This window comes from Podarcis bocagei (assembly GCF_964188305.1).
Source record: "Podarcis bocagei genome assembly, chromosome: 5".
Taxonomy (NCBI): Eukaryota; Metazoa; Chordata; class Lepidosauria; order Squamata; family Lacertidae; genus Podarcis; species Podarcis bocagei.
The window spans coordinates 53,608,693-53,622,396 of NC_138129.1; the positions used below are offsets into that span (position 1 = coordinate 53,608,693).

The 13,704-nt window shown below is 41.5% G+C and overlaps 1 protein-coding gene and 1 long non-coding RNA gene across 11 annotated transcripts in view; one reads left to right on the forward strand and one right to left on the reverse strand.

Moving 5' to 3' along the window:
• The window catches only part of CCDC17 (coiled-coil domain containing 17), a 33,847-nt gene extending 20,693 nt beyond the window's left edge, over positions 1-13,154 (forward strand). For 5 of the 10 annotated variants that reach the window (XM_081195303.1, XM_081195302.1, XM_081195297.1 and 2 more), the window contains 18 exons: positions 2,133-2,174; positions 2,655-2,796; positions 2,977-3,069; positions 3,856-4,063; positions 4,171-4,277; positions 4,740-4,880; positions 5,732-5,886; positions 6,193-6,313; positions 7,102-7,218; positions 7,631-7,728; positions 7,819-8,031; positions 8,425-8,599; positions 9,055-9,237; positions 10,040-10,291; positions 10,991-11,059; positions 11,957-12,037; positions 12,325-12,429; positions 12,740-13,154. In XM_081195303.1, coding sequence (XP_081051429.1) covers positions 2,133-2,174; positions 2,655-2,796; positions 2,977-3,069; positions 3,856-4,063; positions 4,171-4,277; positions 4,740-4,880; positions 5,732-5,886; positions 6,193-6,313; positions 7,102-7,218; positions 7,631-7,728; positions 7,819-8,031; positions 8,425-8,599; positions 9,055-9,237; positions 10,040-10,291; positions 10,991-11,059; positions 11,957-12,037; positions 12,325-12,429; positions 12,740-12,769 — 2,332 coding nt within the window. In that variant the 3' untranslated portion in view covers positions 12,770-13,154. Of the gene's footprint in view, positions 1-2,132; positions 2,175-2,654; positions 2,797-2,976; positions 3,070-3,855; positions 4,064-4,170; positions 4,278-4,739; positions 4,881-5,731; positions 5,887-6,192; positions 6,314-7,101; positions 7,219-7,630; positions 7,729-7,818; positions 8,032-8,424; positions 8,600-9,054; positions 9,238-9,806; positions 10,008-10,039; positions 10,292-10,990; positions 11,060-11,956; positions 12,038-12,324; positions 12,430-12,739 lie in introns of those variants that run through there. The other 5 variants (XM_081195301.1, XM_081195300.1, XM_081195299.1 and 2 more) reach the window with 5 other exon arrangements.
• On the reverse strand, positions 8,453-11,965 carry LOC308587642. Its single transcript, XR_014008501.1, has 3 exons — positions 11,462-11,965; positions 9,083-9,314; positions 8,453-8,586 (listed from the first exon to the last, which is right to left on the reverse strand). It is a non-coding gene; the product is annotated as an uncharacterized lncRNA (long non-coding RNA).
• Positions 13,155-13,704: the final 550 nt, after the last annotated feature.

Genomic DNA, 13,704 nt, shown 5'->3' on the forward strand with positions numbered 1-13,704 from the left:
TTTGTACATATGATCCCTAAAAATGTAATTCTTCTGTCATGATTATCTAGAGTCTTCCTTGTTGTGTGTGTCTGTCCATGTCCATCACTAAAAGATTAAAGACATTCACACATTCATGGCACATTAGTCTATCAATAGCTGCTAACTGGAACATCCTATATTCAGAGGCTGCCTCATTAGCAAATGCTGAGGACACTGCCTTTGGCTTGGTTTATGCATTGGAGAGGATATAACAGGCACCTTTTTAGTCCTAAAAAAAAAAAGAATACAAAAATCCTCTCTAAAACCAAACTGCCTCTATTAAAGTAGGCTGATAGGATCATGTTTCTAATTATTCCTCTGAGTCAATTTCAGTGTGATTACTTTATATTGGAAGTCATGTACTTGAAATGCTTGTGAAATGCAAACAAAAAACCCCCACAAAAAATATTGCTGAAATATTCACCCTCTTCCTTTAGAATTAGTGCCCCATCCACCCTTTTGAAGTGCTCAATTCTGCAACTCTTCCCTCTTTAATCTTTAAGGGATCACCACTGGATAATATTTAAGTGTATTATATTTTAGTGACATCAAGGGATGCCAACAAGAAGAAGAAGAAGGTTCTCTCAGCAACTGCAAGAGTCATTCCCCTCTGAAAATTCTAAGCATCTTGGTAACATCTGCTAAATTAGCATTTTAAAGTGGTTCTGTCCCTACCTCCTAGAAACTGTTCTGGTCAGTACCCCAGAGGTTAATCCTTTCCCACTCATCTAGAATCTCTTTGAAAAAGGAGGCTTCTGCCAATGGAAAATGTCAGCATTTGCCTATTTCCTTTAGGTAGGAAATGCTGACTGTCATGGTACCAGCAGGGATGTATGTAAGAGGCCATCCTGGCTTAGTAAAGTCTAAGTTTTAGAATTGGCTAAGGCCAATACCAATAAATGTAGGCTACCAAGAAGTAACATCTTCTATTTTTGTTTCTTTAGAAGCTGCTTGCTCTCTTTGATGTTTCCTTCCGCATGTGCTCATCAATAAGTGCATCCCTGTGTTTGTGGGCTCTAAAACTGGTGCGAATCTGTAGGACGCCTTCTTTTTAAAAGCCATTGTACTGTGCCTAGTGATTTTAGCAACTTAACAAAACATGTCTCTCCCACATCTCTACAGGAGTTACAACCTTCCAACAGTTTGACTTCACCTCCAAAGGTGCATTCCTCCATTGTCTCCCGAGACAAATGAATGCCAACAACAATTAGTACATAATATGAAAAACAAATGATTGCACACTAGCTACTTTCATATTCATGCCCCAAATGTCACCTAGATCAGAGTGATAAAACAAAGAGGGAAATGATTCTGAAGCAACTTCTCATGAACAGTATAACAAGAGAAGCAGCCCCCAAGCTGACTTCCTTTTAGACTATGCTTCTTTCTTCTTTGTCTTTTTCTTCATTCAGTAGCCATAAACCTATTGCCTTATTTTGTTCCACATCAACATGGCTTCTTCTATAGTTGAGAATCTTACTTGTATTGGGCCTCATTCAGTTTTATTCCCAATATTGTGATTACTTTCAGTGCCTAATATTTTCAATGGCAATTTTGTCGAGAATGTGCTACTGAAAAAGGGAGGTGCAACACCATTGCTCACTCCAGATACAGAAAAGGAGTAGGGATGGAGTACTTGACCAAAGATATCAGGTAGAAAGATTCCATTCAGCTTTCTGCCATCTTTTTAGACTACCTCATGCCAGTCTCCAGCTTGTGGTAGTTGACTTATTATTTGGTATGAGCCTATTTCAAGTTTTGCATGTTGCGGAGTTGTCCTGTAGCTTGCTAATGAAATACTGTACACATGATTCACCAGATCTTCCCAAGAGGAACCTTCATGCATATAAATTAAACTCAGCAAAAGTATTTTTCCTTCCTATGTCCTTTCTTATTTGTCACATTTTACTTACCCTTACCCCTATATAATCAACTACCTTTAACATTCCTTCTCTGCTCCCCTAACACCCAGCTGGGCAGTATATATGGTTCTTCAAGAAACCCCTTTCTGGCCTTTGTGCTGCAGTATGCTCACATACATCAACCTTCCCCTCTTTTTTTTCATTTCCCCCCATCTCTCCCTGTTACCTCCCTGGCTGTGGCACTGGCAGCACCCAGAAACAGAAACCAAAGGCTTCTCCATACCTTCCTAGGTAAATACGAAGTATAGTTTGGCTTTTCCTTTGCAGGGGTATATTATATTTCTCTCCACATTATGCTGTCACAATAGAAATTGGCAATGAGACGCTTGTTCTACTTGGCTTTAATAGCCAGATATACAGTATATACACTGTATTTGATGTCACAGCAAAATGCCCTTCTGCTGGCTAGAGAAAGAACTTCCTCATGGTCTCCTGAAGAAGTTTTATCCAACCTATTTAGAAGAGGAAAGGATCCAGGAGAGACACTGTTTCAGAAGTGGTAAAGAGGGAAATCTGGGCTGCCATAATTGTACTGGATCAATTGCTCTTTACTTTTCTTGTAGCCCAGCTTTATTGCTTAATCTAGCAAGGTTCTGATTTGGTGGAGAACTGCCATTTTGCTGTTTGAGAAGGGGAAAGGTGCTGCTTGCTGTTGAAAGACAGGGGCAACAACTGAAGAGCAGTGAGTTAATAAGCCTCTGATTATTTCAGGAAAATTGAAGCAGTGCTCGAGTGGCCACAATCCCAGCAGAATGAAAGAAGACAATTAGGGTTCATCCTTGATAGAGTAAAAGGTGCCCCACCAGGAGATGGGGCTGTCCGGCTAACTGGTTACCATCAGAAAACTGGTCAGGTACGGAACATGTGTGGCTCTGTCAATAGCCCCAGTGTCATAGTGGTGTTCAGCTGGCACCCTGGTTCAGCATTCTAGCTGAACCATCCCGGAGTTCTTTATTATTTTAGGAAGAAACACCAAGAAAGCTTAAAAAGGAAGTTGGACCATGTGTTACATTTTTCTCAAACTTGATTTCAGGTGATTGCCACCAAGGACTCGGGACTGAATTACTGCACCAATTCCATGAGATCCAATATTAAACATGGCTACTTCGTGTTTGGAGAACAGGAGGTATAGAATGGTGCTTTGGCAGGAGAGCATTAGGCTTGGAGATGGACTTAGGTTTACATCCCAGTCCAGCTGAGAAGTTCACAGAGTGTCCTCAGACAGATTATTATCCTTGCACTGATTAGATGGTTATTTAGCACTACCATTGCTGCAAGCACTAGAATACTGTACAGTGGTATCTTGGGTTACAGACGCTTCAGGTTACAGACTCCGCTAACCCAGAAATAGCACCTCGGGTTAAGAACTTTGCTTCAAGATGAGAACAGAAATCGTGTGGCGGCAGTGCAGTGGCAGCGGGAGGACCCATTAGCTAAAGTGGTGCTTCAGGTTAAGAACAGTTTGAGGTTAAGAACGGACCTCCAGAACGAATTAAATTCTTAACCCGAGGTACCACTGTATTTGTTTCTCAGAGGCCAAGTTTGCTCAGACCTCACCACCACTCAGTCACCTGTTACCAGAAATGGTAGACCAGTTCTCTGATGCTAGATAAGTATTTACATTGGTTTAGAGTATTTACTTTCCCCAATCCTGGGGATAATTCTTGTGGATGCCCATGCCTAACTATAAGAAGCAATCATGTTGCTTGTTTGCAAAATATGGGCTTTGGGTTTTCTTACTAATGGTGTAAAAGCAGTTCTGAGCTCAGAGAAAAACATGCTCATTCCTAATCCATGAAAACAGGGGGTATTTGAATATGGTGCATGGCAGAGGGAATTGAAGGGTAGAAGGTGCTGGAAATTATAGTACTACTCTTGGCTCACCTGAACTGCTTCTTTTTGTTTCCTTCAGGAAATCTTCTGGGATGTTGAGCCGCAGCAGGACATGATCCTTATTGCTCGCTTTTACCACTGGCCCAGTGGGAGGGTAGCACCCACCCCCTGGGACAAAGGATTCAAGCCTCAACACCAGCCACTACTAGGGAGTGATGAATGGCTGGCTGCCTGGGCTGTGCTCAGACTGACCAAGATGTATGAATCCCATAAAGTGATGGTTACAGGTATGCTGCAGGCATTTCTGTTTGCCTGGTGCTATGATTCCCCACAGGAATTAAGGTTTTCCTATTACTAGTCTAGGAATTAAGTTTTCTGCATTCTGCTTGCACAGGTGCAATGAAGAAAGGGGAACGTGGGATGCCTGTCTGGAACACAGGGACTCATACACTGACTCTGTATCATGGCCCTGTGCCACCTGTTGTAGCTCTGTCAGTGATGGTAAGTCCACTCCTGTAAAGCAAACCAAGGTTAACCAGGTAGGTAAAGTACACCAATATTAATACACCATCAAAAGGCTGAAGAGATGTTAAACATCTAATGCCTGGCTCGGTCTTGCTGCTCTTATTGTTGCAACACTCCTTACTGGCTTACTCTAGTAAAGACTTACAACTGTAATCTTCACAGAGCAATATTTTATATGGCAGCAACAGTATGTAATACTTAAGAGGACTGAATCATTGGTTAAGCCTCCATTCTGTTGTGTGTTGATTCCAGTGCTGCAGCTCCACTGGAATAAAACACTGCTATGCATGCGGTGGAAGCACATGGGGGCAGAAGAAATGGAATTTATGTTGTGCCAGTGGATCTATGTGCACTGGATAAAGCCCCATGTTTTAAGCTGTGCCTTATTATGCTTTCCTCTTGTTTCATTCCCATCTGCACATAATGCTTTGCTCCTAGTCAATGGAAGAGAATCATCAGGACTTCAAGATATATGGTGATGCTACTTTAAGGCTGCACGTCTTCAGCACCCAGAAACCTGAGCAACCTTTTCCACCAGAGTCACCACCTCCACTTGACCCAGCAAAAACCTGGCCTCATGTGAGTGCTGGGCAAGGACGGTTTTACAGTCCCTACAGGGCTTGGGATAATTGGGACAGACCTTCCACCTCCACTCAGTTCACAATCTGGCTGCATATGTATTATACCTTTAAAGCGTATCTGAAGCACTTCCTTTCCTTCAAAGAATTCTGGGCACTGCAGTTTACAGTTCTTTTATCTGTCCTGAATCTTCCAAAATTCAGCTTCATTGGGTCTTCAGGAGTTCTGGTGTTATGAGAGAGGAAGAATAACTTTTCTCCATATACTCTATGCCATGCTTAATGTTATAAACATGTGTCACATCTCATGCACATTTTCTTTAAACCAAAAAGTCCCAAATCTTCAGCCTTCCTTCATAGGGGAGTTGCACCATTCTCTTGATCATTTTGGTTGCCCTTTTGTGAACCTTTTCCAACACGACAATATCCTTTTTGAGGTGAGGTGAGCAGAACGGTACACAGAATTCCAAATGCAGTCACACCATATATTTGTATAAAGGCATTATGGTATCAACAATTTTATTCTCAGTTCCTTTCCTAGTGATCCCTAGCATGGATTTTGCCTTTCTCACAGTTCCTGCACACTGGATCAACATCTTAATTGAGCTATCTACTATGGCCCCCAGGTCTCGTTCCTGGTCAATCACTGCTACTTCAGACCCCATTGAGAGTATATGTGGCATTAAGATTTTTGAACCAGCATGCATTTCTCTGCATTTGTTTACAAAGAATCGCATTTGTTTGCTCACGATAATAAACTCTTCGGGATTGTTAAAACAAAAGGACCTCTAAAACTGAGTGAAAGTGCAGTAAAATGGCCATTTAGTATCATCACAACTTTTCCCCCCACAGGAAGCTTTTATTCATCATTTCAGGGAGACACCTCCTGTAGAGCCTTTCAGAGCTGGAGATGGCTTTGATCTATACATTGATGGAGCCCGCTTCCTGCCTGATGATGTCACTGTTACCAGGGTCACTGCTCGTATCTTCACCAGTGGTTTCATGCAGTAAGGAGGAACAGTTCTCTGGGTTTTTCTTCCCTAAAATGCCATCTTTCCTCTGCTTCTCCCAGGCTGCATACATGCTATGGGTGGGATTCAATGGGGCACTCTCACAATTGTTCTGTCTGTGCAAGACTTCCAGACAGAATGACCCTCAGTCTCCTACCCCTGATTTTAATGTTTCTATGGCTATGTCCTGAAGCACGCAAAGGGTTTTGCTTCAGTTCAAGGTGCCACGACAACAGAGGAGCTTAACAATGCCCTCTTATGGAAAACATCTAGCTGAAGGTTGTTTCTGCTTCTTCCTTTCAGAATTGGGCCAGACATTTGCACTGGGATTGACCTGAATAGCAGCATATTTGATCCACTTTACAGCTACTCAGTTGAAATCAGAGAGCCAGTGATAGCGCCTTGTGCAACTCTTCTGTTAAAGGTTTGTGTTGGTATGGGTAAAGGGCGTGCAAAGAATGCTACCAATGAATGAAGCATGTCCTGTGGGGGGTCAAGAGTTAGGAAGTTAAGGATCTTTCCTTTCCTGGAATGGAGCTAGAACAACTCCCCTGTGTGGAAAAGTTACATCGTTTGGGGCTTTTTAGTTTAGAAAAAAGAGTAAGGAGGCAAGTGACGGAGCTGTATAAAATTATGAATGCTGAGGATAAACTGGATAGAGAGACATTTTTCTCCTTCTCTCATCATATTAGAACTGGGTGCTATTAATGGCTCCAGTGGCAGAGGCATTATATCTCCGAATACCAGTTGCTGGGGAACACAAGTGGGAATAGTATTGTTGGTGCTATTTATTTACTGTTTAATGCCAAAATAGGCTTCTAAGCACCCTACAAAATATAAGATTTGCACAAACATTAAAATATAAACACCCATAATTAAAATGCAACAAAACAGGTGTATACTAAAACAAAGTAGTAGTTAAAACTGGAGACTCCGGTCAAGATGAAGGGAATGCCTGTGTAAGCAGGCTGAGGCGTGTCTTCAAAAGACAGCAGAATGCTTGCAGGCTTCCTATAGGCATCTAGTTGGCCACTATGAGAACAGCATGCTGGACTAGGTGGGCCCTTGGTCTGATTCTGCAGTGCTATTATATTCTTAATGGAGGACATTATGGCAACATCTTCCTGACCTCCACCTCACCTCCAACACAAAACAGAACTATGGGTCTAGCTGCCAGGGGGGAATGAACTAATGTCCCTTTGTATTTTACAGGTTTATTCCATCAATCGCTTAACCTCTGAGCTCATCCAGATCGGTTGGGCAGCTCTCAATGTTTTTGTGGAATGTGGAACACACAAAGCCCCTGAACCAGAGGCCAAGGGGATTCAGGTGATTTAACTGAAGGGGAATTCAGGGGAAGCAGCCTCAGTTCTGAAAATGAAGCTAGGACATGGTTTATAATGCTGATAGGCTCCAGCAGGAAAATGCCTTCCTTCTTCATGGGTATTTCAGGAACTCTCATTCTTTTGCTGACAACCAAAGTGCTACAAGAATATTTCACATTCCCACTAGATCTCACAGGATAGGTTTTTACTATTAATGCTCATGCTTTCTAGTGCCATGCCAAAAATCCCATCCCACTATAACTGCTGTGTGACCTGGAGCCCTACCCAAAAATCTTGCTGTCTCTCCACAGTTCAGATGCAAATGGTAGGAGGGGAACACAATATATTTCCCATTACCTGTTTCCCAAGGAGGAAAAAGGGGTCTGTGGATAGATGTTGATTACTATTTTCCTCAGGTCTCCCTCAATGATGGTGCTCATCAGCTCCGTATTTTTCACAACAGTCCCTGCCCAGATCAGCCCTTCTCTACCAGCTCTCTGACATCAATAGGACGGTGAGGCCCTCTCACTTACATCATTTCCAATTCCTTCCCCATCTTATCAAACTAGCTTTCTTAATATCTGTCTTCTCACTTTCCCTGTAGGTATGTGCCCTGTGCAACCCTGCTAGTGAGGCTTATCAAGGCACCTGTAAATTCCAGCCATCAAACTTTACAAAGAAGCATGGTCCCTCAGGCAAACTGGGCCAAAGTGGGCCTCTTTCAGGCCAGGCCTGACTATTCTGATGGTGTCTATTACTCAGACTCAGCCAAGCCTACTGCAGGAGAAAGTTGCTTCTATGAAGCCATGACCAACAGGTAAACTGAGTTTCTGTCTCCTCAGTGGTTGCAGGATGGATGGAAGTAAAAAAGATGGAATCATAGCAATTGTGGAAAAGTCTCCCTTAAGAGGACTGCCAGCTATTACTTTTAAGAATTTTTGGTCTCACTGTAGTCACATACATAAAAGATGAGTTATTATAGTGTGTTCTATGGTAGACTATGTATTTGATGAGCCTATTGATTGGATATTTTTTTTAATCAAAGGGCAGAAGGAACCTTACAAAACAACAGTCCATCTTACATTCAAATCAGATTAACAGAAGGGTGAGCCAAGGGTCTCGCCCCATGCATCAACACACTTTGGTAGGAAATAATTATAGAATTCCAAAACTGTGGGCCACAGCAAAAATAGCTTTTTGTTTCACACAGGTCTGTTGTTTCAGTGCGGGAAATAGTTCACCAGCTTGAAGGTCCTAAGAGTTTAAGCACAGATGAGGAGATTGTCACCTGGATCCATCAGAAACTAACCCGGGTGCCAGGCAGCAGTCCACAGCCTTTTAGCCTCACCTATGTCTCCAGATACATTCCCACCTATGGCATCAAGGTGAACAGCTATCACATTCACAGAAATGCCCTGTTTAGCACAAAATTATATACATGACTGGGATAGAATACTATACAGAGATATGGAAATAAGGAATTCTGCCTCCTTATAACCAGTCTTAAGAAATTTCTGCACTTGAAAATAGTTATCAACCTTTAACCTGGTCTCTGTTGCTGTGCCTTTAGGTACATGTTAACAGGCATTTATCAACTTCTGAAGACAACCACTAGTATTCTTAATTTTCTAAACAAGTTGACTTTCTTAGCTGTATTATTTCATACTGCTAAGGACAAAAATTCCCTGCTCACAGAAAACTGGCATGTCAGAGTAATTTGAAATGGTATAGTTGAGAAACAAATTTAGTCTTTCATGTTTGTAAGCAAATTAAGCCTTGGCTGTGTGTGTGTGTACAGTGCTCTTATCCAGACTGACATCTAAACTCTGTGGTATTCCAGTTTGCATTGGACAGAGGCATGAACTTACCATGGTCTGGCTTGACAATCGCCCAATTCTGCTTCAATCCACCTGGGGCATGTTACTTTGGGGCCCAGTGGCTGAAGTATGATTACCCCATCTTTGTTGAGGAGCTTGACAAAAACAGCTACCAGCAATGGCCTGTGTGGCTTGATGGCTTCAAGGTATCACATCCTTTATTTTGTTGTTCGTCACTCTGTAAGCCACCCTTCAGTCACAGGACTCTGAGAATGGCCTACAACTAAAAAAAGATGACACTGGGTGTTCCACTCAGCAAAGGATAGGTCGTTGCCTTTCAGTAAGATGGGTCCCATGCTGTAAGAAGGAACCAATCTGTATTTCAACACTGGTTTATCTGGTATTTTTCACAACTAATCTGTCTTATTCAGCAGAGTCTACAGCAAAACGGCTAAAGGCCTCCTGAGCCTAGTAACCAGTTAACTAAGATGAACTGTGTGGAAGGTAACTAGGTGGAGTTTTAAGCAGAAATATTAGCTCCAGAAAAGTTCAGTAAAGTAGAAACATTCTCTCTAGTGAATTAGTATTGCTATAATTAGGCTGATTCCCTACCACCTATCCCTACTAAATCTGTAGCCTATATTTTGATACTCTACTGGGGTTCAAACATTTTTGCTAGCAGCGAGGCTCAGGGTTCTTAATTTCTGTTCCACATAAAGGAAGTATGTGCATTCCTTTCATAAATCCATTGCTGCCCAATATTTTTTACACAGAGAAACATGTCATATCACCAGCATTTACTCACTGCCTTATACCAGGGGGCTCTGGGTATGTGAAATTTAATTGTGTTAAGGAGACCTGGCATGATTTTGAATGAGGCAGTCTGCCCATGGTGGAGTAGTGTAAGCTTTCTTACTGATGACCATATTTCCAAACTCATATTTGTGAACCTGTACACAACAGGTGGCTCAGCCTTTCCTTTCAGAACCTGCAACTTCTGTTTTTCAGACCTGTCCCCACAGAGTTTACCATAAATATACAACCATTATTATTCACCTGTACCAAGGTGTGGTGAATCCTGCCCAATGTGCCTTGGGTGAAAAAGAATGCCAAGCAGCACAAAGAAGAGTCATGCTAAAAGGGGAACAGTTACATCACACTCAGAAAAGTGGGGCATGGACAGCTCTTCATGTGTTTTCCAGAGGTTACTGCAACACCGGCATTTACCAACTGCCCTTATACCAGGGGGCTCCCAGTCAGGTATAGTTAACCAACCAGGTAAAAGTTAGACATACATTACCAATTTTCTTGCAAAAACAATCAAATTCCAGCAGCTGGGCAGGGGCATGCACTTATTAGCACACACACACTATATATTTTGTACGTTTCCCTGTATCGCCTGTATATCACCATTCTGTCATGCTGAAAGTTATCCACTTCCCCACTTTTGAGCTTTATGTGAATGCAGCATCAGTTAAGAAATGACTCATCCCCACAGCTTTCTGTACTTTCTGAAGTCCCTACTTGTGTACGCTTAATGCCTTCAAATATCTTAGCAATGGCAAAGGGTACAAATGGCAACTAGTTCTCCCAGCTTTTGGAGGTGGTGATGGTGCAAAGCAATAAACCAGTGCCTATAGCTGCTATGCATTCCCCACCCCATCTTTGGCTTAAGTGTCACCAGCTCTTGACCCACTTGTTTTTACCCACTACTATAATTTAGTCCAAAGTCAGCAATCAGTTTCTAATTTCAAGATGTTGTTTGGGGTGTGTACAAAATAATAATAATAATAAAATTAGTAAGCTTTACAATAATGTTACTTTGTAATGTTCTGGGAGCACTTCTCACTATTTCTCTCACTTAAGGAATCTCTTGCAGTAGTCTACTAAAAGAATGCTGCAAAGAAACAGTAGGTGGTTTGTTCTTTTCTGGTTCAAGGTTTGTTCTTTCCTTAACAGATCATCCTGACTTCCTTATCTGAAGGGAAATGCAGCAGCATTATGAAGAGCATGCTCCAAAAGAAAGAGGTATGAGGCTAGTTAAGCATAGAGCAGTAGCTTCACAAAACTTATACAGGAAGTAAAACGGTGAAGTAAGGGGAGCACTTGCAATCCTTTTCTAGATCGTATTATACAGGGTAGTAACAAAAACTGATGGAAAAGGTAGACCACACAAATCCCAATTACCCCAAACACTACTACAAGTGCAGAAAGTTCCAAGGAGCATGGCTAACAAAGATTTATGGGAGCAAGACATTAGGTGGTTTGCAACATCAGTCCCACCATCATACAAATACATGGTAAAAAATAGTGGATTCCAAAATGTGTGTTTGTGCTGCAGAGAGATCTTCGCTGAAGACTGCTAAGTCAGATAAACCAATGTACAAGACTATGTTTCTTTATAATGTAATCTTTAAATTGAAAATTTACCTGAACCAGTGGTTCTAAAATGTTTTTCTTTCGGCCACACTTCCAGAATAAAAACTTGCTCACGCCACACCAAATTGTTTGGCAAGAAATACATTGGGGGGAAAGAAACTCAAATTAGTGTTTTTGTAAATATATTTATCCATAGTATGCAAATAAATTTTTTTTTTGATACTATACTACACCGAAATGTTTAAATATTTGATTGTCCTTGAATCTTCTAGCCACACCCTTTGAGAACCGCTGCTTTACAGATTCATTTGGGTGCAATGTGGAACATTTATGTGGTCCACTAACCCTGGAGTAGAAGGCTCCAGTATAGATTAAGGAGGCACTTGGATATTCTGTAATTATATGAAAACCTCAACAGCCTCAGGTATGACAGGTGCCTGCAATCCATGTGAGCCCTACTTTATCCCCAACGTTTCACCATTATTCTTGTTCAACAATCGCACACATATAAAGAATGTACTTAATGCTATAGTTTGAAACTTCCAGATCCAGTTGGTGCCAGGTGCATCTGTGATTGTACGCATAGCAGATGGAAGATGGGATGAAGAATTCAGATATACATCAGAGGTACGTATACTAAGTGAATCTAATCATCACAAACTTTTCATTCCACCCAGGAAAACAAAAGGATGAGCATACTAATTAACCACTCACTGGAGAAAACCAATCTCACTTTCATGTTTACCATTTATCAATTTTCTGTGCAGCCAAATTGTAAAACAGAGCCAGATGACTTGTTTATAGTGGATTGTCAGAAATCATGTATACTAAAAAGGTTACCAGCAACTGTTCAGAGCACAAACTAACCACACATTAGATCATCACATCCTAGCTGACCTTGTCATTTGTTTCAGAATATTGATCAATCTTATCTGCCAGAGACAACAGATCTGTACAATAAGGAACCCTCTGGAAGAAAAATTGCAGAATTAATGTTGCAGGAGACTTCAAGAAAACAGGTAAAATTGGGCTATAGCCCTATTTATGAATGGAACAAAATTGAGACAGAAACCACAAACAGAAAACATATTCAAATTGTGGCCAAAAGGAAGATTCAGTCTTTCTCCTGAATCTTCCTTTTAGACACAATTTGAATATGTTTTCTGTTTGTGGCTTCTGTCTCAATTTTTGGATTATTAATATAAGATTTAGAACATAGAATGGTTTGGTAGTGCTTTGTGTGTCGCTTATGTGCTGCTTACTTCTTACTGGTCCACATTCTCCATAAGCAGTGCAGGTTTAATTGTGACTTGCATGTTTTTCTTTCAGACAAAATTGAAGGCATTGGAACAAATTTAAAGAGAAGGAACAAGACATCTTAGGCTACATACTAGCTTACTCTACTGGCAATCATTGCAAGACTTTATTAACAGTTTGTGAAGAATGTCCATCCTGTAGCTTAATATCTCAAGTGGCCACCTGTGTTTTATAGTGGCTATGGTAAAGTATATTAATGTGGCTGACATCTTGGCAGTGAATGAGGGATAATCACCTGCTTGAAGCAGCCATGGTATTTTGCTTTTTTAAAAAAACCCCAGGTGTCACTTCCTTACTTGGAAACTGCACAAACATTGGCTGCTGTGCACCTAAACCTGCATCAGTTCTCCGGACTGAGTATTTTCCCTATCTCCTTTATACCATTCCTAAGTAGTGGTTTAATTCTAGCACCCATGAGCCTCTCACCCTTATACAGTGGTGCCCCGCAAGACGAATGCCTCGCAAGACGGAAAACTCGCTAGACGAAAGAGTTTTCTGTTTTGGAGGTGCTTCGCAAAACGAATTTCCTATGGGCTTGCTTCGCAAGACGACAATGTCTTGCGAGTTCCTGCTGGTTTTTTCCCCTTCCCCTCCTTTTTCTAAGCCGCTAAGCAGTTTATCAGCTGATCCGATCAGCAGATAAGTCGCTAAAAGCGCTAATCTGTCAATGGGCTTGCTTCGCAAGACGAAAAAACCGCTAGACGAAGAGAATCACAGAACGGATTCTTTTCGTCTTGCGAGGCACCACTGTATCATCTCTCCCCAACAGAATCCTACTTTAACCTGGGCTTTTCTTCCAGCTGAGTTAATGTAATGTGTCTGACACGCAAATGAGACATTTTGCATCAAACACAAGCCTGATTCAATTTTTTAGTTTGTCAAAGCAGATCTATTTTAAGTTCCATCCTTTTGTCTTCCCTCATATTTGCAGCTACTCTAACCAGCACTCTGCTTGACTCCCGCAAAATTTGCTAGAA